This window comes from Oryx dammah, unplaced genomic scaffold (genome assembly GCF_014754425.2).
Source record: "Oryx dammah isolate SB20612 unplaced genomic scaffold, SCBI_Odam_1.1 HiC_scaffold_26, whole genome shotgun sequence".
Lineage (NCBI taxonomy): Eukaryota > Metazoa > Chordata > Mammalia > Artiodactyla > Bovidae > Oryx > Oryx dammah.
In genome coordinates, this window is record NW_024070210.1 from 33,031,449 (window position 1) to 33,057,096 (window position 25,648).

General features: G+C 40.6%; 1 protein-coding gene across 3 annotated transcripts in view; it reads left to right on the forward strand.

Moving 5' to 3' along the window:
* Positions 1-6,645: 6,645 nt before the first annotated feature.
* CCDC198 (coiled-coil domain containing 198) overlaps positions 6,646-25,648 on the forward strand; it is a 30,263-nt gene continuing 11,260 nt past the window's right edge. The window contains exons 1-2 of one of the 3 annotated variants that reach the window (XM_040226369.1): positions 6,646-7,625; positions 10,353-10,435. In XM_040226369.1, the coding sequence (XP_040082303.1) occupies positions 7,403-7,625; positions 10,353-10,435 (306 nt within the window). In that variant the 5' untranslated portion in view covers positions 6,646-7,402. Of the gene's footprint in view, positions 7,626-10,352; positions 10,483-25,648 lie in introns of all 3 variants that reach the window. The other 2 variants (XM_040226370.1, XM_040226371.1) reach the window with 2 other exon arrangements.

The following is a 25,648-nucleotide window of genomic DNA, read 5'->3' on the forward strand; positions in this document are numbered from 1 at the left end:
CTCAGCTCCCTTGCCCCTGTGTATGTATTCCAAACTGTTATGTAGAAACCATGGCAGGGTTACGTTCTACTCAGACACAGTGGAACAAGCTAGATTACACACACCCCCTTATTAGCTTTTTCCCTCCTCTGAATTACCTCCCAACCTGCCACCTGTGTGTTCTAGGACCACCTCCCAAATAAGCCACTTGTGCCAGAAGTTTAGTTTAAGGTAACCCAAACTAAGACACCACATGAATGAGTTTGGATTTTACCCTAAGGGCAGCAGGAAGCTGTTGAAATACTCTCTGAACTGCAAATATTCGTTTCATTCTAGAAATCCAAGTTCTGCCCCAGTCTTTGACTTTCCACTGTCAGTGCTAGTTTTGGAATCTAGTATGAGTAACAGGGTTGTGTCTCATTTACCTCAGATGCCCCCCATGTAGTGCCTGTCACAGTGGACTGCCTCCATCTCCTCCTTGACAACACCCTCCCCTTTCTGCTTCTCAACAGGAACAACAGGCACAGAGGCTGGAGGTAACCCCAGAGATCTTGTTATACAGAGCATATGCATTGCAGACACCTTGGCTCCAAACAGCCACATAGAAATTAACTGTTGCTTTCCCCTTGGAGATATCAGAAGTTGAAGTGTTAAGTCCTGGAGAAGACACCATGCCAGCTGTAGCAAGAAACATCTAGAAGGGATGAAGGTTTGAGGACACATCTGGCTGCCTGTGAGTCCAGCGCCAGGGGACCTACCTTCCATGGAATAACAGAGAAAACCCAGGGAAAGACTGGTGGGAAACTGCTTTGCTCTAATAAAGAAGATCCTAAGCCCCCTGTCATGCTTCAAAAGCAGTACCCACAAGCATGCTGATGAGACCAGAATAAACCATAAGCAATACGATCAGGCAGCTGGCTAATGCATTGTCAAGACTTTGCACACTGCTCTAGCAACTACTGAAGCACTATGGGTCCAAGTGATTGTTACGATGGAATATCCTTGTGAAAATCTTTCCATCAGAATGTAAGATCATCCCTCCAACATTCTGGGTACCAAGAAACAGGAATAAATGAACTGAGCGTATTGTTCTATTATTATTGTGAAGCGAGACACTCCAATAACTTGTGTCTCGGCTACAAACTGGAAGGTAAAGTTAGGAAACCCTTTGCCTCTATCTCTTCATTTATCAATCATTCTCATTTGCTTTTTGTTTGTAGTTTCAAAAAAAAAAAAAGAAAGAAAGAAAGAAAGGCAGAAACTTGCCCTACAAGAGTCCCTAAAGAGATCAGACTGGGTGTCATCATGGATGCATAATTTCTGCCCCAAGGAAAGTAATAAAAGAGGCTAGGTGGTCACCCAACCGCACTGGCCGGAGCTCAGCCCCAGGTAACAGTAAGCCCTGTGTCCTCACGACACTGCCCAGTGACCTGAGCCAGGTCCAGGTTCCTGGGCCACCTGGACTAATCAACAGTCTGTCCAGAGTAGTGAGGGTGCATCTCAGGATTGCTGGGTATCACATTTGATGGGGGGGAAAAGTAACAAAAGAGGGTGAGACAAACCTTTAGGGATGGTCTCTATTTGGTCCCCTCTAAATTTCATCTAAATGTGGTTTAAAAAAAATCAAGGTACAGACCTTCCCGGGACAAGAAGGCATCCCTGATTTGCAGAGAACCCAGAACAATGCGAGCCTCCCCAGTGGGCCAGTGGTAAAGAATCTGCCTGCAATGTAGGAGCCACAGGTTCGATCCCTGGGTCATAAAGGTTCCCTGGAGAAGGGCATGGCAACCCACTCCAGTATTACTGCCTGGAGAATCCCATGGACAGAGGAGCCTGTTCGGCTGCAGTCCATAGGATCACAAAAAGTTGGACACACCTGACGTGACTTAGCATGAAAGCACATACAGAACAAATGCTCCTTAAAACACATGGGCAACAGCTGAGATTTCTGAGTTGGGCCACTAGCTCTGGCTGGGTAGCATTTAGTTCAATGACACCAGCTGAAACTTCACACAGGGCCACTTTGGCCTACCCTGAACTTTGGGACATCTGGTACACCATGCTCCTCTCTACCCTGTTCTTATGCTGCCTTAAAAATTAGAAGCCCACATCTTTACCTTTGGGTCCCCAATTTAAATTTATCAGAAAAAGAGGAACTCTGATGTGAAGCTGAAGCTCCAGTACTTTGGTCACCTGATGCAAAGAGCAGACTCATTGGAAAAGACCCTGATGCTGGGAAAGATTGAAGGTAGGAATAGAAGAGGGCGGCAGAGGATGAGATGGCTGGTTAGCATCACCGACTCAATGGACACAAGTTTGAGAAAATTCCAGGAGGTAGTGAAAGACAAGGAAGCCTGGTGTGCTGCAGTCCATGGGGTCAGAGTCAGACACAACTTAGTGACTGAACAAAAACAACAAATAATGTTGTTTTTAGTAGATATTTGTGAAAGCAATAATTTTGCTTTAGGGGGAAAAATGCATATTATTCAAGTTAGGTCTAAATCCTAAGTGACTGTTTAAACCAGGCAGAGACCATGAATTAAAGATTAAATTTCAGTGTAAATTCTTGAGACAAACATCTATGGATTAACAGAGTTAAAATGTAATCTTGTTTCAAGGAAGGAAGGAGAGAAAAAAGTTTTTCTAAAGATGTCTTAAAAAGGGTTATTATAACCAAATGTTGATATTCTCCCAATTAGAGATGAAATATACAAAAGTTCTTTGCCCTAAGTTAAGTCCATTCAGTCAGTTCAGTCACTCAGTTTTGTCTGACGCCTTGTGAACCCATGGACTGCAGCACGCCAGGCTTCCCTGTCCATCACCAACTCCCCGAGCTTGCTCAAACTCATGTCCATCGAGTCAGTGATGACATCCAACCATCTTATCCTCTGTTATCCCCTTTTCCTCTGGCCTTCAATCTTTTCCAGTATTAGGGTCTTTTCCAATGAGTCAGTTCTTCACACCAGGTGGCCAAAGTATTGAAGCTTCAGCATCAGTTGTTCCAATGAATATTCAGGACTGATTTCCTTTAGGATTGACTGGTTTGATCTTGCAGTGCAAGGGACTCTCAAGAGCCTCTTCCAACACCACAGTTTAAAAGCATCAATTCTTCGGCGATCAGTTTTCTTTACAGTCCAACTCTCACATCCATACATGACCACTGGGAAAACCACAGCTTTGACTATATGGACATTTGTCAGCAAAGTAACGTCTCTGCTTTTAATATGCTGTCTAGGTTTTTTCTTCCAAGGAGCAAGAATCTTTTAATTTCATGGCTGCGGTAAGAAACTCACACACTGGCTGTCTTCAGAGTAGCAGGAATGTGATGGTTTGGTTTTAGCATTTAATTCAGTGATGCACTTGCAGACTGCATTTTAAGTGTAGAGATATAAATGTGATCCAACTGATCTCATTTAACAGTTTATACAAGAAGCCTCCATTCACATTTTCTCCATTGGCTTTGCTTTAGCACTTTCAAATTGAGTAGGTCTGTTTGGACTCTCACCCTCACACCCAATATATGGATAAATATAGAGAGAAATAATCAATGGGAGGAAAACTAAGATTTGGGTCATATAACAACTCTGCTTAGTTGGCATCCAAACACATAATTCACATGACTGAAAAGGCCCCCATGATTGCTTATCCATTACATACCAATTGCTGAAAAGGCTATAACTTTATTGAATTCATAGTTCAGGAATCCTGTAAGCATTTAGTATTTAAATCCCACTTACTGAAAGGCCAATGCATAGTAAGTAACCCATATGTGAAATTAAATCCAACCCTAAGGAATATTTATATACATGTTGTTTTTAATCCTGTCTGAAGGCTTTCCAAGAAAATACCATGCTGAAGGATCAAAAGGCAATTTAACCAACCTGACTCCAAACTGCCAACCTCCTATTCCAAGGAATATCACCTTAGCAATCACCATCTGCTTCAATAGAAAACATCCAAATAGATATGCCCATAGCCCACTCAAGAAAAAAGTTCATTTATCCAATATTAGGTTGCAGAAATTTTAAAATTACTACTCATGACTATAAACAGCCATTGAGCATTTGCTTGCTTTTCTATTTGTATCTGCTTAGAGTCTATTGCTACTGTAGTCACCACTTCCTTTTTGATTCACACAGTACTGAGTGGGCTACCTGCTGGAAATCTGCCTTTCTTCATAGCAGCCTCTTAACCTCCAAGAGTCATTTTACTAAAGGAGTCAGGGAGGGCCAAGAGAGTGTGGATGACCCTGGGAAGTTTGTCAAAACCACAGCAAGAGCTATCCAATCACAACCCCACAAACAAAGGTAGGTAATGTCACCATACAAGTAAAAGGAAAAAAAAGCTCTAGTCTTGCTGACTCTGATGAGATACTGTCATGCAAATTGGGCTGGAAAAGACTGTAAGGAAACTTAGAAGGCACCTAACCTGCTCTGTTACCCAACTCAGCCCTCTGTACTCAAAGGCAAAATTGTCTCTTATTAGACAAGAGGAATGGAGAAGGCAATGGCACCCCACTCCAGTACTCTTGCCTGGAAAATCCATGGACGGAGGAGCCTGGTAGGCTGCAGTCGATGGGGTTGCTAAGAGTCGGACACGACTGAGCGACTTCACTTTCACTTTTCACTTTCATGCATTGGAGAAGGAAATGGCAACCCACTGCAGTATTCTTGCCTGGAGAATCCCAGGGACAGGGAAGCCTGGTGGGCTGCCATCTATGGGGTTGCACAGAGTCAGACATGACTGAAGCAACTTAGCAGCAACAGCAGACAAGAGGAAAATGCACCAATCATCTCCTGAGTGTGCATTAAGTTTCTATAGAATTTAAATCCACTCAAGATTCCTTAACAGTTTTGCCCAAGTTGAGAGCAAACCAAGAACAAAAGCAGAGATTTCTGGCTGCAAAAAAACAGCTTTGCAGCATTTGCTTTCCTTTCCTTCCTGCCTCTGGATCTAAAGGCTGAAGCACAGGTGAGAAGCAGGGCTAACAAGTGCATGGCTCACACCACGCCCTGTGTTCAGAGATTCCAGCACTGGGAGCCTATGCAAGGAAGCTTCCTGGGGGCTGCATGGTCAGGCTGTCTATGGAGCTGCTCCAGGTTGCCACTTCCATCCCTCATGTGTGGAAATGGTGCACCTAGCTCTTGATCCCTACTCCTCTCCATCTCCTCCAGCACCTCACCATCTTTTCTCTTCTCTGTGCCCTCTGTCTTAATACAGTTTTCTCTGGGCATTATCTTCAGATTTAGAAAAGTTTAACCCCTTCTCTGCTTTATCCTATAAATTTATAAACTTGGATTCTCATTTCATATTCATAAAATCTTAGTACTACATATAATGTACACTATTTTATCATCTTTACACACTATCACTGGCTATTCATAACCAGTCTTGAACTGAGGAAGGGTCATTATATATAAAGTATAGCTGATAGTCTGAGGAGTGGGCAAGGTCTTGTGAATGAGAGTTTTTTATTTTCCAAATCTCGTTATTAAGAAATCACATCCTATATATAACTCTATAGGTGAGGTCAAATTCTCCTTTTCCTCTTTTAATGAAATTGAAACTATTTTCACTATCATTCTAAGAAAAGCATATGATAACTTTTAAAATAGATATTAAGCATGCTTGTTTCCTCAGTTAAATGGGTGCGTGCACACTCAATTGTGTCCGACTCTTTGGGACCTCATGGATTGTAGCCCACCATGTTCTTCTGTCCGAGGAATTATAAACTCCTTTAGACGGGAATAAGTCTACTTTAATGGTTTCTGACCAATGAGTGATAAAGATACAGGCTAATGTTTACTTCAAATCTGCTGTATGTCAGGTACTATTCTAAGAGCTATAAATTAACTCATTCCTCATGATGCATTTCTATTAACTCCATTTTACAGATGAGAAAACTCAGGCATGGAATGGTTAAGTTATCTGCATGAGTTACAAAGCTTGGAAGTAGTTAATGATAAATGGAAATAAACATGGCAGGAATCTTCATTTCTTTCACTATTTCCTGAGCAGCTAACCAACTTCCTCTACAAAGGCTCACATTCTCTACAGATATCTCAAAAGTAAACAATAGTAAATAAAAAAAATGAGAACTGAATGGTTCTCACTGGTCCAGATCCATGAAGTCCACAGTTTCCAATATAATTTCTAGTTCATTTGTTAGCTTGCAATACTTTGCCTTGCTTTTAGAAATACTTAAACTAATTGTGTCCAAAAGTAAACCTGACTAGATACTGTTCAACTATTTTAACCTTTATAATTAGTTTCTTGTTACCAAAAGTATTGTTTGCAGATACTATTAATATATGATGCTCATTTACAAGTCTTTCTGCCACAGAGAAGATTGTGTATAAAACACAAAGGGAGAAAATTAAACTCAGATTTCTTTTTCGATGAACTCTATTGGCTTATGAGAATTTCCAAACCTATGTTAGCCCCTTAGCAAATGAATTTTGCAAAAGTAAAAAAAATACATACCTTTGAACTTCTCTGTATCCCTGTAGGGATGTGATGAAAACATAAATAATCTGTGGTCATGGACAATTAGAAACTGAAAGTGAGTTCTGCTTCTACATAAAGAAAGAATAAAATAAAAATCACCCATAATCCCATTATTCAAAAATCACTATTCAACATTTCAGCACATCTTCAGTCTTTTTTTCAAATTTTTTTTTAAACAAAACAAATAGGCTATAGTTGAGTTTGCTTTTTTGTCATCATTGTTGTTGTTTATAGTATATCTTTGTCTTTTGCTTGAACTATTTATTCAAGTAGTTTGTCCCCTCATTCCCAGGATTAAAGTGCTATTGTCTCCCTACCCTTCTGTATTCATCTTCTTCAAAGGCAATTCAAATTATTGACAGAAAAATCATTTTAGCTATTCTGCTGTTTCCTATTTGGAAGATAAATTCTTCAATTAAAGTTAAAGATTAACAAAGCCCCTAGGTGATTAGCTCCCAACATTTCCAAAGGTGACTTAGCTCTTCTCAGTTGGTAATTCTTACAGATGATGGCTAAAGGTATGCACAATGAAAGGGTCAAATTGAAGTTCTCTGAACCTCTGCTCTCCATTTCTGTTAACCGCCTTCCTGGTGTTAGAGATCTGTTTAATGATCAATAGTTGTTTCTCTTCCTACCACTGAGTGTTTCAGAAAGTAGCATAACCAAGTCAATGTTTAACTGGATTCTTTGGGTCTGAAATGGCCAAGTAGGAGTTGAAGGGAAGTCTCCATAGAAACCAACCTCCCAGGAAGTGGCCAAAGGGTTAGTGTGAAGTGAAATAAAGCTACACAGATGTCATGAAGGGAAGAAATACTTTGGAGCTGGGCTAACTTCAGAAGTTCCTTGATTAAAATAAGCCACTTTAAAGGCCCCAAACCACTAACCTCATGGTTTTACGGAGTGTCTTTAATGTGAAATGGGCCTGAGTCACTCTAAGTCTCACCCAAGGGTGACCAAGGTAGTACCTTTGCGAAACAAAGAGGAAGAGACTCCCTTGGCTGGCCCTGTGGACTTTGCATTCACTCAGAATCTGGAGGAAAACAGTTTATACTCATTTGCAAGACTGCAGGACCGGAATAAAGCTTTAGAAGGGCAGTTGCCACCTCTACGAGAGACCTGGTATGGAAGATATTCTGAAGGTAAATGTAAAACCCAGCAAGAAATTTGTGGGTGTGGGCAAAGGAGAGCTACTGATAGATTAACCTGTCTACATCTATAATCTATGAAGTTTCTTAATTGCTGAAATATAAAGGGACATTTGTCAACAGGAAATAATGTTTGTCTATTTTAAGTATTCTGGGCACGTTAGAATAGGTGTGCGAACTGGGAACTAAGGGCTTTTCATCATTCCACACGAGAAGGAAATAATCATTTTGGGTCAGCTTGGTTTATAGTCCTTTTGATATTTATACCTAGCTTTGCCAGACAATTAAAATTCTTTTCCAATAGACCTTAGATGTGACAAATACTGTTTCATTCCACTTAAATGAGATGACTATGAGAATAGTCAAATTTATAGTCAGAAAGTACATTGGTAGATGCTAGGGGCCAGGGGGAGAGGTGGGAATGGGGAATTAGTGTTTAATGGGGACAGACTTTCAGTTTAGGAAAGTGAAAAATTTGGGAGATGGATGATGGTGAGAGATGCACAACATTGTGAATGTACTGAGCTGCATAAATATGGTTTGTATAAATACAGTTAAATATGATTAAAAGAGAATGTTTTATATTATGTGACTTTTACCACAATAAAAAAATTAAACAAATTCCATAGATAAAAATGTGATGATTATGATAATCATGCATTTCAGTTGGATTTTAAATGTAAATCAATCTCTCCAGTACCATATTTCATGCATCAGGCTTTGTTGTTTTGTACTATAGAAGTGAATCCATTCTGATGTGCATTTGGAAACCACTCCAAACTGAACTCATTTATTGCAGTACAGATGAGTGGATGGGGCACCCTCTCCCCAACCCCTGATTCTTCATGGTCATCTGCAGAACTAAGAGAATTTTTCCCATTATGATTGGAAGATCCAAGCCAGAAGGGGCTATAAATTCTCCTGTGGCATTTTACAAGATATAAAATATTTTATGACAATCATGATGATACTTAAACAGATGATACTTAGACATTCTAACCAGGGAAGAGATACATGCATATATACATATGTATATGTGATATATATACACACATATGTACATTATTGTTTTCTTCACATTCTGTATTATTAACACAAGTAAGTTCCCATTATTGGCCAGAATATATATATTTTGTGTGTGTGTGTGTGTGTGTATACATGCATTTCTTTTCAGAGCCTAGTAAGTCTTAGATCTAGACCTAGTACCTAGATCTAGAATGATGTTCATGGCTACTTTCTATAGAACTGATAACCTTTGACTGGTTCTATATAGCCTTTTCTTGTTGTTGTTGTTCGACTTTCTAAGCGTGTTAGTAGGAATATTCCTCTTAGTCTCACTGAATAATTCATTTTTTATCTAACCTTCCATCTAGAGTTTTAAGATTTTGATAACCAAAGGGTAAAAGCTGATTGTAATGTGCTAGAGTCTAACTGGGAAATGTTCTTATTTTTGAAATTGCAAAATCACATTAAAAATAAATAACAATGGGATGGTAAGCATTCTGAACACTATCTTCAAGAGACCCACATTCTAACCCCAGCTTCACCAAATACCAAATAGTATGACTTAAGGCAAGTTGTTTCATCAATTTTCTTCACCTGTTTATCAAAGGTAACACATGCCTATACCACTTCAGGAGAAGCAAATTAAATAGGGTGATATTACCCAAATCATGGCATAAAAATAAGATGTAGTCACATTGCTGAAATATATTTTGCTGAAAATATTTACATTTTTAAATCCAACATGTTTTGGGTCTTGCTTGATATCCTGAAATTCTTAAAAGAAAGGAAGGTCATAGAGATATTCTTCAGGTGATCATTCAAATGTTTTAAGGATAGAAACACATAATTACCCAGGAATTTTTTCCATTTAAAATGCAAAGTGGGACTACGGGATAGTCTGCACAACAATCTCAAAGTCAGAATGCATCCAGATTGTTATGAGGAAAGGACAAGGAGGTCATTTACGTAGCACTGGTTATGGCAGCAGTCCCAAGGGCCCAGGCTAATCAAACTGAAAAATGAAATCCACATGGATCTCTTGAGCTTCTCTGTTTCCTAATGAGCTTCTCTGGTTCTTTAACACTGTAGCCCTGGGTTATTTCATCAAGAAGAATATTGATATGTTGTATTAGAGTGGCAACTTGTGGGAATTCATTTCCCTACTTGCAGTAGGGGAATGGATTATTTAATTGGAAACATTCAATGATAAGCATTGCATATTCCTATTACACACTCAAGTTCCATTCCTTTATCACCTCTCTAATACCTATCCATCTATTAATCTATTACACCTGAAAAGAGAACTTATTTTCACTTCTTAAAGTTATGTTTTTTTCTGATTTCTATTTATTTGGGAAGGATTTCATAAAATTAAAACAAATCAATAAGTTTCTATTTTCCAAGCCAAATTCTATGTCTGAATAACATTTCTAGTCAATACCCATTGTTAATTGTGAAATTATTCCTCTAAATATTAATCAGGGAGGAAATGAGGAAAACAGAAATTAAATCCTGAGTCTAGGCTAATATTTTATCATTTGCCATTATGTGGGGCCCCTGCTCTACGTCTTTCATCTTCACATTCAACCTATTGGTTAGATATACAGAACTGAAGATACAAAATGGTGTTAACAAAGTCTAATAACAAATAATCAATTTAATGTCATAGGAAATTGCTTTTAATGGTTTGTTTTTGTTTCTCTCCAACCCTTCAAGGGCCAAGAGCCATGTATTTTGACTTCCCACTGGAACAGCAAGACACAAGTATTATTAAAAGACATCCACCCCGAAGACTTCAAGTAAGATGCATTTAAAAGGCTTCATAAGGAGTTTCTTGGATTTAATGGTAATATCCCTTTTTAACTATAATCACATAAGAGGGATATTGACAATGACTAAGCTAATGAGAATGACGGTGTTATTAAAGAGAACGCCGTCAATGCAAACCACATTTCTTTAGGATTTCCTTTGTAATGATTTCACTTTTAAGACCACCACCAAAGGAAGCAGGTATAGTACCAAAGATATAGGTATGAAGGGACACAAAGGATCTGAATCTTGCACTGATTAATTGAATGACTGTAGGGCAATCATGGTAGCATATAACAGTAACAACTACTATAACTAATTACCACCTATACAAGTCTGTTACACTCTAAGCAACAATGATCTTTCTCATTCATTTAATTTTCATACCCCTCAATGAGAAAGGAAGGATTATCCTTGTTTTATACATGTGCTTCAGAGAGTTAAGTAACTTGCCCAAGGACAGTAGGGGCCACACATCAACCAGGCCTCCAAAGCCTGTGCTCTTAACCATCGGCATAGATGATCTCTACAGTCCTATCCTTAACCTTTCATCTTTCGAAATATTTAGTTAATGAAATTGAGAACACTGAATTTAAGGCTTCCTACGTGGCACTAGCTGGAGAAGGCAATGGCACCCCACTCCAGTACTCTTGCCTGGAAAATCCCATGGACGGAGGAGCCTGGTGGGCTGCAGTCCATGGAGTCTCGAAGAGTCGGACACGACTGAGTGACTTCACTTTCATTTTGCACTTTCATGCATTGGAGAAGGAAATGGCAACCCACTCCAGTGTTCTTGCCTGGAGAATCCCAGGGACGGCGGAGCCTGGTGGGCTGTCCTCTATGGGGTCGCCCAGAGTCGGACACGACTGAAGTGATTTAGCAGCAGCAGCAGGTGGCACTAGCGGTAAAGAACCTGCCTGCCAATGCAGGAGATCTAAGCGACACAGGTTAGATCCCTGGGTCCAAAAGATCCTCTGGAGGAGGGCATGGCAACCCACTCCAGTATTCTTGCCTGGAGAATCCCATGGACAGAGGAAGCTGGTGGGCCACAGTCCATAGGGTCACAAAGAGTCAGACAAGACTGAAGTGACTTTAACACACTGATTTCAAGGCAGCAAAGCAGGAGTTTTAAATGCATTCACCTTAACAAATATTTAATGAATTCCCTGTAGAGACCTATAAATTTTAAGAACCCTCATCCTAGAAGGGGAAAGAGATCCATCTGAATGGGTCCTCTGAAGTGAGCATCAGCTAAAAGGAGGGTTTGGAGCTCTCTTGTGAGCAGGATCTATCACTGATATTTGAAAAATGGAATTGGAATCAAACCCCACCTGCTACACAACTCAGTCAGGTCTCTGGACTAATCCTAGGGGTATCTGAGCTCATTTGTTGGGGATATTCCTATTTAAGTTGGTTTTTATTTACCTGTCTTCTCCAGAAGCTCACAATCATTATTTGAGTGATTATATCTTTTGGTTACCAAAAAAGGAGGATCTTTTCCCAAAATATTAGAAACCTAAAAATATTGTTTAGTCAATGTAAAATAAAGTGCAATTCTATCAAGTTGATATATAATTTTTAACATTTTGGGCATATCTCTACCTAAAGTGTCAATTTTAAAACTTATATTTTGTTTCTAAATCATTATAAATCCAAGGCCTCCTTTCAAAGAAGCTCATTTTATATGTTCCTGTGAAGCCTCTAAGTTGAATAACTCAAAAAGAAGATTATTACTATAAACAGTGAAAAATATTTGTGTAGGAGTTTATAGTTCACAGAGTCCTTTTTTATATCTATCAACCATAAATAAGCGAAAGTCAGGCTTTAACTTTCTCAAGTCAGTCAAACTCAAAAAGAGAAATTTGGTATTTCAGAATCAAAGACTGCATCCCCATATCCCAACCACCCACCTTAAAAATGAAGAATCAAAACAAATTATTTGAGCATACAAACTACATTCAATCTTATATCTTAAGTCACTAACACAGTATGTATCCCTTGAAAGTTTATGAATAAATGAATTAATGGACAGATGAATGAATGAAACCCATTATCCTGGTGAGACTTCCCAGGTGGCATTAGTGGTGAAGAACCTGCCTGTGAATGCAGGAGACGTTACGAGATACGGGTTCGACCCCTAGGCTGGGAAGATGCCCTGGAGATGGAAATGGCAACCCACTCCAGTATTCTTCTCTGGAGAGCCCCAGGGACAGTCTACCGTTCATGGGGTTGCAAAGAGTCAGATACAACTGAAGTGAATTAGCACACACAGCACATCCCTACTGGGGAAAAAAAATCAAAGTGATCTCCCTACTATTTCATATCTGTAGCATCACTGTGGAGAAGGCAATGGCACCCCACTCCAATACTCTTGCCTGGAAAATCCCACGGGCGGAGGAGCCTGGTAGGCTAGTCCATGGGGTCGCTAAGAGTCGGACACGACTGAGCGACTTCACTTTCATTTTTCACTTTCATGGAGAAGGAAATGGCAACCCACTCCAGTGTTCTTGCCTGGAGAATCCCAGGGATGGGGGAGCCTGCTGGGCTGCCATCTATGGGGTCACACAGAGTTGGACACGACTGAAGCAACTTAGCAGCAGCAGCATCACTGTATTGGAAATCAAATGGACTAGCCAAAGCAACCAATGTGATAATTTATCACGATATAGGAGTTTTTTAATGAACTCAAAAGTTGGCAGGCACCTAGACTTCAGGGAAGAGCTATGTCTTAGAACCTGAAAGGCAGAAGAACTCACTCTATCTGCATCTGCTCTCTCTCTCCTTGCAGGTCGACTTTCTCTAGTCCTCGAGACTATTTGATGAAATTTGGCCACATTGAATTTGCATCTCATAATTCTAGTCAAACAGACAAACTAGTCTAGCCCTCTTGGCTCTAAGTCCAAATTCCTGGGAGATTTTTAAAATATTATTGGCTCAGCTTTGCTCGTCATTCTACCTCTGTTCCAATGAGCTATGACCAGAGAATATGCTCATACAGTAGAAATATGAGCAGGGGAGCCTCCCTTCCCCCCAACAATTACCACTCTGTGTAGATTATAGAGGCAGCTCCCAGAGAAGAGGGAAATCACTGGGAACTTGGCAGACACTCCCAAAGATATCAACTATAATTATCTTCACAAATGAGGCTCAGCACATTTTCCACCACAAATGGATTTTTGAGAGAATAATAAATGCTAGGTTCCCATGACATGCTAATTAATAACCTAATCCCTGCCAAAGAAAATTATACAAGTATTTTTAATTATTAAACCAAATATAATTGCAACTTAAATAATTTGAGTTTCATATTTGGCACACTCCACTTCCTAAACATCTAATAACTCCTCAAGTAAAGAGCAGGTCTTGAACTAAGGTTCTCCAACTCGGAGATGCTGAGATCTGAGAAGCTCTGCCAGGGAGCCCTGACTCAAATGTATCTGCCCCATACTGAAGAGGTGATCATCAATAACCTTTCTGAGAGATTCACTTTCTCATCCAACCATCTCAGGTCCAGCCTAAGGTGGAGATGGTCCTCCACCCCATCCCATATAGAGTTTCCTCAAATGATCTCCTTGGATGATTCCTTCATGTCCAATAAAGAGTTGCTCAGTCATGGCCAGCTCTTTTTAACTCATGGACTGTGGCCAGCCAGGCTCCTCTGTCCATAGAATTCTCCAGGCAAGAATACTGGAGTGGTTGCCATTCCCTTCTCCAGGAGATCTTCCTGACTCAGGGATCAAACCTAGATCTCCTGCATTGCAGGCAGCTTCTCAAAGATTTGCTTAAATCTCACTTTTCCTTTAAGGCTTACATGACAACCTATTGACAACTGCAGCTCTTACTCTTGACACTCCTGATTCCCTTGACTCTTCACTGTTTTTTCTCTGGAGCACTTATTTCCATCTAACACCCTAAGCAATTTGCTTACATATTAGGTTCATTGTGTGTTTTTTCCACCACCTCGCAACCCCTCATATTCCACCCCAGTGCTAGAGTATAATCTTCACAGAGGCAGGGGTTTTTGTCTGTTGTCTTCACTACATATCTAAGTGCACGGAGAAGTAGCTAGCACATAAATGGTGATTTATAAGTATGCATTAATCAGTGTTCAAAGAATGAATGGAGAGGAGAGAAAGATGAGCACAAACCTGAATAATTCATTACACTGTTTGAGGTCTTAGACAATTTGTCACAAACTTGTTCTCTCTCAACGTTTCTAATCCTTTGCCCGTTTTCTATAATCTTTGACAGGTGAGAGTTCTTTGTATGCTTTAGATCTGGTCCTTTGTTACTTATATGTGTTGCAAGTATCTTCTATGGTTTGTCTTTTCATTTTGTGTGCATGTGTGTGTTTGTGTGTACACAAAGAGTTTGATGTTGTCAAACTTCTCAATCTTTATCTCTGTTTTCTCTCTCATATTTTGTCAAAGAAATTTTTAAATTCCCCAAACTCATAAAGATATTTTTATTTCTAAAATTTAGAATCTTTAACTTTTCATATTAGGTCCTAATCCATCTATTTAAGATGGATTAAATTAATTAATCCATTAAATTCAGGTGTGAAGCTGGAATCGGATCTTACGTTTTTTCCATTTGATTAGTCTCTTGTCCCAGAACAGTTTATGGAATCATCCTTTGTGACCACTGATTTGAAACGTTACTTCTCTCATGTATCTGACATCCACAGCTCAGTTTGTCTGTTTCTGAGTTCTCTCTTCTGTTGAACTGGCCTATTTATGCATCCACAGGAATTCTTCTCTGTCCATATACCTTTAAGCTAAGTCTTAATATCTAGTGTGGCAAGTTCCTTTGCCTTTTTCTTCTTCAGAATTGTCTTTGCTATTTACAGTCCTTTGCTCTTCCATGTAAAGTTTGGTTCTTCATGTCAAGTTCCACAAAACACCTTTTCAGCATTTTGATTGGAATGCATTCATGGATTAATCTGGGGGAAATTAACCACATTTACAATATTGAGTTTTTTAAACCATGAACTTGGTATAAATAATTCACTCAAATTTTCTTTTAGGCCTTTCAATAATGTTTCATTTCTCTACCGGGGCCTTGTGTGATGTATTTTTAGGTTTGTTTCTCTACATCTGTATCAGGGTTCAACCAGAAAAACAGAACCTATAAAAGGAGATATATATCAAAAGACTTATTACAAGTTACATGACGGTTACATGATTTGGAGGATGATTGACAAGGCAAGGTTAAATCACAGGACAGGCTATCAGAAACGGTAGACAGGAACTGTAGGGCATCAGCTGAAGCTGCTATCCACAAGTAGAATTTCCTCTGCTTTAGGAAAACCTCAGCTTTGCTCTTAAGGCCTTCCAATTGATTGAATCAGGCCCACCCAGATTATCTAAAATAATCTTCCAAGGTTGTGTGGTAGTTCAGTCACTAAGTCATGTCCAACTCTTGTGACCCCATGGACTGTAACCCACCAGTCTCCTCTGTCCATGGGGCTCTCCAGGCTAGAATACAGGAGTGGGTTGCCATTTCCTTCTCCAGGGGATCTTTCTGACCCAGGGATTGAACCCTGGTCTCCTGCGCTGCAGGCAGTTTTTTAACTGAGCTACCAGGGAAGCCTCTTAATCTTTTTTACTTAAAGTCAACTGATTATTGACTTTAATTGAATATGCAAAAGAATTTCACAGGCGCTCCTAGATTAGTGTTTGAATAACTGTACACTGTAACCTAACCAAGCTGACACATACAGCTACAACTGGCCATCAAAATACCTCATTTGGTTTTTCTATCCTACTATCAATGAGGTATTTTTCCCATTTAATTTTCTAAAAGATTATTATTGGTGAATAAGAAAGCTAATGATTTTTACATATTAAATTTTGAGTTCCACAACTTGATGGAAATACCTTGGTAAATCTAATTGTCTATAGATTCTTCCTGACTTTCTACACAGACAATATTTTTTATAAACAAGAATAATTTTTTCTATTTCTCCCCAATTGTGCCTCATACAGATTTTCTTGACTTTTGCGATGAATAAAACTTCCCTTGCAATGCTGAACACAAGCAGTAATAATGGACATACCTTTCCTTATCCATGTCATTAATGAGACTGGTTCTAAAACTAAATACATTTGCAGTAGAATTTTGATAGGTGCTTGTCAGAGTCCCCAAAGGATAAAGATAGTACGTTCAAATTAGGATAAGTCAGGGAAGTTTTCTTTACAAGTAATAGGGCTTTCCCAGTGGCTCAGCAGTAAAGAATCCACTTGCAATGTGGAAGATTCATAAGAAGTGGGTTTGATTCCAGGGTCAAGAAGATGCCCTGGAGAAAGAAATGGCAACCCACTCTAGTATTCTTGCCTGAAAAGTCCCATTGACAGAGGAGCCTGTCAGGCCACAGTCCATGGGGTTGCAAAGAGCTGGACATGACTGAGCACTCAAAAAAACAGCATGGATAAGGGGTGTTGGAGAAGACTCCTGAGAGTCCCTTGGACTGCAAGGAGATTCAACCAGTCCATCCTAAAGGAGATCGGTCCTGAGTGTTCATTGGAAGGACTGATGTTGAAGCTAAAACTCCAATACTTTGGCCACCTGATGCAAAGAGCTGACTCATTGGAAAAGACCCTGATGCTGGGAAAGATTGAAGGCAGGAGGAGAAGGGGACGACAGAGGATGAGATGGTTGGATGGCATCACTGACTCAATGGACATGAGTTTGGGTAAACTCCGGGAGTTGGTGATGGACAGGGAGGTCCATGGGGTCTCAAAGAGTTGGACACGACTGAGCGACTGAACTGAACTGAAGGGGAACCAGAGAGGGTATTGCAATAGCCACTAGTGGCAGCTGAGAAGTGGCTATATTTAGCACAAAGGACTTCTAGAACCTAGAAAGGGAGAGTGAGGTAGAGGAAGCTGCTTGAGAGGAGGGTGGGACACGGCCAACCCAATATGACTTTGCAGGGAAGGAGACAGAGGGAGAAATATCCTGACTCCATTCTCCTTCTTCTCTCAGATCTCCTACCAGGGTTGTTTAGCAGTTGACCCAGCTGGAAGCCAGAAGGCAGGAGAAACTGCTTACTCTCTTACAGGCAGAGAACACAGTAATGTGATAAGAGGATCTGGAGAAATAAATAGAAGCTATCTGGCACAATGCTTTTCACTAAATTACCAACAGTTCTCTCATTTATCTTATTCCTAGTATGCTACGAGTTTTTCCCAGGGCTGAGTGTTAAATTTTACTGATGTTTTTATTAAATAATTATTAAATAACCTATTAAAATGATCCTATGCATTTTCTTTTTAACCAGTTGATCTAATATATTACACTGATAGATTTTACGATGTGAACCATGTTTGCATTCCTGATATAAACCCTATTTGGTCATGAGATATATATATACACACAGAAATACACTGCTGAATTTTATATGCTTAGGACTTCCCTGGTGGCTCAGACGGTAAAACGTCTGCCTACAATGCGGAAGACCTGGGTTCAGTCCCTGGGTCGGGAAGATCCTCTGGAGAAGGAAATGGCAACCCACTCCAGTACTCTTGCCTGGAAAATCCCATGGACAGAGGAGCGTGATAGACTGCTACAGTCCACGGGGCCGCAAAGAGTCAGACACGACTGAGCGACTTCACTCACTCACTCACAGGGTTTTTATATATATTTTCATAAGTGGAGTTGTTCTATAATTTCTTTATATATTTTTCCAGCTTTTTTCCCTCAAGGTTATACTAGTTTTATACAGAGGATGAGATGGCTGGATGGCATCACTGACACGATGGACATGAGTCTGAGTGAACTCCGGGAGTTGGTGATGGACAGGGAGGCCTGGCGTGCTGTGATTCATGGGGTCTCAAAGACTCAGACACGACTGAGCGACTGAACTGATACTAATTTTATAAAATGAATTGATTATCTTTCCCTCTTTTCTGTTCTCTAAAACATTTGATTTAGCATAGTTCTTATCTATTCCTTATACATTTAATAAAATGGGCCTGGTGTAAAATAGATAGCTAATGCTGTATATAGCACATGGAGCTCAGCTGATGCTCTGTGAAGACTTGGAGGTAGGGTGGGAGGTGGGTGTGGAAGGCTAAGAGTATGGGGATGTATGTATACATATAGCCGATTCAGGCTTCCCTGGTAGCTTAGTGGTGAAGAATTTCCCTGCCAATGCAGGAGACATGGGTTTAATCCCTGGGATGAGAAGATCCCCTGGCAGAGGAAATGGCAACCCCCTCCAGTATTCTTGCCTAGGAAATCTCATGGACAGAGAAGCCTGGCGGGCTACAGTCCATGGGATGGCAAAGAGTCAGACATGACTGAGCGACTAAGCACATATGCAGGCAAAACTGATTCACTGTTGTACAGCAGAAGCTAACACAATATCGCATAACAGCTATACTCCAATAAAAAAAAAAAAAAAAAAACAGGCCTGTGAAACCATCTTTGATCACCTGGACTTTGGTGGAAAGTGAGCAGCTTTCCTAGTAACTTAATTAGTAAAAGAATGGTTCTTAGTTGATTTGTTATCTTATTTCTTCCTGATTTAACTTTTTAAATTTATATTTCCCAGAAAACTATCCATTTTTCTAAGCTTTTGAATTTATCGTTATAAAAAATAAAGTCTTAGCTTCTTTATATTCAACTTTTTGATAACACCTATAAAACAAATCTGGCTTACACTTTGATACAGCCCTTTGACTGGGTAAAGAGGTGAGTACAGCTCAGTCCCTGAGTTTAAACCATGAGCCTGGCTTTACGTTTCCTTCTTATATGAAGCATTTTTTAGGTCTCTTTAGCCTGTGGAAATAACTTACAGCCAACAGGAGCCCTAAATGGCTTATGAATCAGCTTCCTCCAAGTTTTCCGTTCTGCTTTCTGATCTACAGAGGTATTTATCTTGTATTAAAGCGTGACCACATCTTTTTGGTTTATGTTTTATTTTTCATTGCCAGATATTTGAATCAAAGAATGTTACTGAAATGTGAACTCATTGCAAAGCCTTGACCAGAAATTCCGCCTTGGCCTGACGATTTCTTGCTCCTTTGGACAACTTTACCTTCCTCCTAGAAACTTAAAGAACACATTCTTAAGTCATGATACCAAACACACTTTATAGTTTCTTCCAGTTGATCCTGCCACCTTTATCTTCCTGCTAGTAAACAGAAGCAACCATCTCAGGTTGGAACTTATCAGCAAGCTCTGTGACTTATGTTTGATGTAATCTCCTTTCCTGAATCTCCTAGCTGACACTCCACCACTTATTATCCTGACCATTTGTTTTATTTGAGAAGCTATATAATCCAGAAATCTTTACACGTATCATTTTTTATATCATGAATTTTAAAAAGGCATCATTCTACCAATTCATCAGTAATTCCTCCCATTGTATTTTCTCTGAAGATGATAAAGTGAGGCATCTTGCTTTCCAGGCAGGGAAAAAGAACACTGATATGAACCCAGGATTCTGAGGCAATTTCATTTGATTGGTTTGTTGGGAGAAGCTAGCTTTCCAACACTTTTTTTTTAATGCAGTGCTTCTCAGGCTAAGAGCAAATGATTTAACTGAGGGATCCTATTTGCAATGTTAGCTGCTGCCATCTAGTGCCCTTTGTGGAGAAATGGTGTTCTTTAGGTTCTTTTCAAGGCCACAAAGTAATTGCCTAGGAGGAGTACTTAAAGATTACTACTGCTACAGAGCCCCAGTTTGAGTTTCCTGAGCCATACAGCAAATTCCCATTGGCTATCCATTTCACATATGGTAACGTAAGTTTCCATGTTACTCTTTCCATACATCTCACCCTCTCCTCCCCTCTCCCCATGTCCATAAGTCTACTCTCTATGTCTGTTTCTCCACTGCTGCCCTGAAAATAAATTCTTCAGTATCATTTTTCTAGATTCCATATATATGCATTAGAATATGGTATTTACCATTCTGACTCACTTCACTCTGATAGGTTCTAGGTTCATCCACCTCATTAGAACTGACTTGAATACATTCCTTTTTATAGCTGAGTAATATTCCACTGTGTATATGTACCGCAACTTCTTTATCCATTCATCTGTCAGTGGACATCTAGGTTGCTTCCATGTTCTAGCTATTGTAAACAGTGCTGCAGTGAACAATGGGATACATGTGTCTTTTTCAATTTTGGTTTCCTCGGGGTATATGCCTAGGGGTGGGATTGCTCGGTCATATTCCTAGTTCTTTTCATATTCCTAGGTCATAATCCTAGGTGGTTTTATTCCTAGTTCTTTAAAGAATCTCCATGCCATCTTCCACAGCAGCCATATCAATTTACACTTCCACCAATGCAAGAGTGTTCCCTTTTCTCCACACCCTCTCTAGCACTTATTGTTTGTAGACTTTCTGATTGGGATGGGGAGGGAGATGGGAAGGAGGTTCAAAAGGGAGGGGATATATGTGTGTTGTTGCTAAGTCGCTTCAGTCGTGTCCAACTCTGTGCGACCCCATAGACGGCAGCCCACCAGGCTCCCCCGTCCCTGGGATTCTCCAGGCAAGAACACTGGAGTGGGTTGCCATTTCCTTCTCCAATGCATGAAAGTGCAAAGTGAAAGTGAAGTCGCTCAGTCGTGTCCAACTCTTAGCGAACACATGGACTGCAGCCTACCGGGCTCCTCCACCCATGGGATTTTCCAGGCAAGAGTACTGGAGTGGGGTGCCATTGCCTTATATATATATGTGTGTGTGTATACATATATCCCTATGGCTGATTCATGTTGAGGTTTGACAGAAAACAAAATTCTGTAAAGCAATTATTCTTCAATAAAAATCAATTTTAAACAATTGGAAACTAAAAATATATATATAACTACTACTTAACCGTTATCACAACTGTGGACCCAAAGAAAATGAGGCTGAAATCAGAAAAGTCTACAGAGTATATGATTCCAACTAAATGTATAACTGTGCAGACAATAAAAATATTTGTGGTTGCCAGGGGTTGAGGGGAGAAAGGAATGAATAGGCAGAGCACAGAGGGTTTTGGGGGATAGTGAAATTACTCTCTATATGATGCTATAATGGATACATGTCATGATACATTTATCCAAACCCAGAGAATGTACATCAAGAGTAAGCCCTAAAGTAAATCACGGACTTTGAGTAATAATGATGTGCCCATATAGGCTCACTGATGTAGCACTCTGGTGAGAGATATTGATGGTACTAAGGTTGTATGTGTTTGGAGACAAGAGTATGGGAACTCTGTACTTTCTGCTCAATTTTGCTATGAACCTATATCTCTCTAAAACATAAATTCTATTAATAAAATATATACATGTAAATAATATATAAAATATATAATATATACAAATATAAAATACATACACATTTGTATCAATATATAAAAATATTATATATGCAAATATATAAAATACATATATACACATCTGTATCAATATATATATTATATGTGTTTTACATGTATGTATAGAATTGTATATTTCATTGTATATATGTATCATATGTTGTATATATGTATCATATCTTCTTTATCCATTCCTCTGTTGATGGACATTTAGGTTGCCTCTCTGTCCTAGTTCTTGTAAATAGTGCTGCAATTAATACTGGATTGCATGTTATCTTTTTGAATTATTGTTTTCTCTGGGTATCAGAGAAAACCATGCACTGGCTATATGCCCAGAGAAAACACACACACATATATATATGCATATGTATACATACATATATGCTGCTGCTGCTGCTAAGTCACTTCAGTCCTGTCTGACTCTGTGTGACCCCACAGACGGCAGCCCACCAGGCTCCCCCGTCCCTGGGATTCTCCAGGCAAGAACACTGGAGTGGGTTGCCATTTCCTTCTCCAATGCATGAAAGTGAAAAATGAAAGTGAAGTCACTCAGTCTTGTCCGAATCCTAGCGACCCCATGGACTGCAGCCCACCAGGCTCCTGCGTCCATGGGATTTTCCAGGCAAGAGTCCTGGAGTGGGGTGCCAACATACGTATATAAAGAGTTACAAATACTTTACATCCTCAGGGAGACCTGTCAGTTCTCTACCATGGCATCAGTGACCTAGGACAAGGAAGATTCTATTTCTAGGCATCTAAGTGTCTGTGAGCACCCTCAAGATAATAAACTGTTTCTCTCAGAGCACGATTTGGACCTTATATATATATATGTGCGTGTATATATGTATGTATATCCCTTCCTGCCAGGATATATCCCAGACTGACTGAATCTCAATCCCCAGTGAATAGCCTAGGGATTTTACTTTGATTCCAGGAGATTCTGATAAACTAGGTTTGGAAGCAAGTCTGAAGAAAGTAACATAAGATTTAGCAGTGAACAGACCTGAGTGTGAATCCCAGAATCACCACTTTCTAGCTCTGCAAAATTGCACAAGTCATTGACCTCTGTGAAATAGGAAGTAACTGTTATTTTCCACAGGGTTCCCATGAGGATTGAATGACACTGTGAGCGTGGCATGATGAAGAGCAGTGGCTGCAGACATAGGGGCCTAATCACCAGAAAGAATCCAATCTTGAACCAAGTCCAGGGATGGCACAAATACTTTCTTTGTGCCCATCCCAACCCCAGAATCCCTCCTCAGTCATTGCTGAGTCTTCCTCCCCTAGGTGCTTCAGTATCCCCTCCCTTGGGGTCCCTCCCCCTTCCTTTTCTTCTCCATCCTCAGTCCTTCAGGGCTCTGACTTGATTGACAGCAGGTCTCATTTACCCTGCATCTTCATGTTCTGCAGAGTTGAGAGCCAAGACAATAAACAAACCTCTTTCTAATTAATACTGATTTCCTCTCATTATCTCCTTGCTAAGTTAATATTTTTTTAAAAAATCTACTTCTTCACTGAAGTGAGAATGAGACAGAGAACTACTTCCTTCCACAACTGTAAATGACCTGGAACTTTTTTTTTTTTTTTAATTTTTTGGCATGTGAGATCTTGAGTTCTTCCCGCTTTGTCTCTCCTCCCTGTCTCCACATCCTTTGCTCCTTTTCCCTTCCCAGTCAGGTCAGCTTGGGGCTGCTCTACCAAAAAGGTCTGTGGTAGACCGTGGTGCAGGCCCAAGTCGTGCTCTCCAACATGGGAGCTCAACAGCCATTTTCCATGGTCTGTCCCTCTCTTTTCACCCTGGTCACCTTGAAAACCAAACTGTCTTTCAGGCCTACCCCTTGATAAAAGAACCAATTAGATTACAATGGAAAACCCTTTGCAAATATATGAGGATTCACCTATAGAGTTGGATGAAGGCAGTAGTGGTGCTCACACTGTTTTGTTCTGTTTATTTATTTGGCTACACCAGGTCTTGGTTGCAGCATGAGAACTTTTCGATCTAGTTCCCTGACCAGGGATTGAACCCCGGCCCTCTGCATTAGAAGCATGGCGTCTTAGCCAGTGTCCTGCTCACACTGTTTTCCGTGGCATGGTGTCCTGGCTTTCCTCCCGCTTCTCAGGGTGTCACTCCTCAATCTCCTTGGCTAGTTCATCCTCATTCACCAGCCTCTCAGTGCTGGAGCACTTGAAGTCTGCAATCCTTGATTCTGCTCTTCTCACTCTGGACCTCACTCATCTTACAGTTTCAAATGAACAGAGTGAGAAGAGCAGAGCCAAGGACTGACTACTCAGGGATGCTTCTCTACCCAGGGATGGCTCCTACACAAGCATCTCCACCACAAACCTCCCCCTCTATATGCCACTCAAACTTGGCCCTCTTCCAGGATTCCCCATCTCAGAGAATGACTGCACTATCCATCCCTTGTATTGATTTCTGTGGACACGTCACTCTCCTTCAGTAACCATCACGAGTCTTGCTTGGTCCATCTTAAATATTTGTAGAGCCCATCAATCTCCCCACACGAGCCCCCAGCACATCATCTTTGTCCTCCTAAGTGCTCAACCTCAGCTGTAATTGCTCTCCTTCAGTCTAGTCCCACACTGCACTAGAGCGATCATTTCTTAAAAACGAGTGTTGCCATTTCCCTACTTGGCTTACCATGTGTCAATAGCTGCCTGCTGCTCTTAAGAAGACAGTGCGCTTGTGATGCCCCATCAGGCCCTGCATGACCTGGTCCCTGTGACCTCTCCAGCCCCATTTGAACCACTCTTGCTCTCACTCTCAACAGAAGCCAACTGACTTCTTGTGGTTCCTTCAGGAGATCACCCTCTCTCCTGCCTCTGGGCTATTGCTCACGTGGTTCCCTCTGCTTGGGACACCTCATGCATGCTAAGTCACTTCAGTCATGTCTGACTTTGTGATCCCATGGACTGTAGCCTGCCAGGCTCCTCTGTCCATGGGATTCTCTCAGACAAGAATATTGGAGTGGGTTGTCGTGCCCTCCTCCAGGGGATCTTCCCGACCCAGGGATCGAACCCCAGTCTCTTTCGTTTCCTGCACTGGCGGGTGGGTTCTTTACCACTACGACTTCCCTGGTAGCTCAGATGGTGAAGCGTCTGTCTACAATGCGGGAGACCTGGGTTGCAAAGAGTCAGACATGACTGAGCAACTTCACTTCACTACCTGGGAAGCCCGTTCTGTGAAAACTCCCAACCTCGCAATATCTGCTTTAAACTTACTTCCTTGGGAAACTTGCTTGGACTGCGTCCTGACCCTTCTCTCCCTTGAGTTAGTTTTCTAGCGCTGTAATAACAGAGTATAACAACTGTGTGGCTTAAAATAATAGACATGCATTGTCTCACAGCTCTAGAAGCTACAAGTTCAAAATCAAGGTGTCGTCAGGGTTGGTTCCTTCTGAGGGTTATGTGGAAGAGTCTGTGCCTCTCTCTCAGCTTCTGGTGGTTTGCTGACAATCTTTGGCATTCCTGGGGGTGTTACAGCAGCACCCCAATTGCTGCTTTGTCTTCACATGGTGGTCTCCCTGTGTGCATGTGGTCCAAATTTGCCCATTTTATGGAAACACCAGACATACTGGATTGAGGGTTCATATTCTGGGATGACCTCATCTTCCCTAAATCTACAAGGATCCTATTTCCCAATAAGACCACACTCTGAGGTATTGGAGGGGGTTAGGACATATGAATTTGGGGGAGGGAACATAATTTAACTCATAACACCCCTCATTTCCAAGGTGGAGTCCTCCAGTTATATATTGTCATAGACCTATCCTGCATTTATCTGCAAAACACTGATCACACAAGCTATAGTGTATTTATTTTCCCATAGATTGCAAGCACCATGAGGGATCATGTCCATTTTTGTTGACC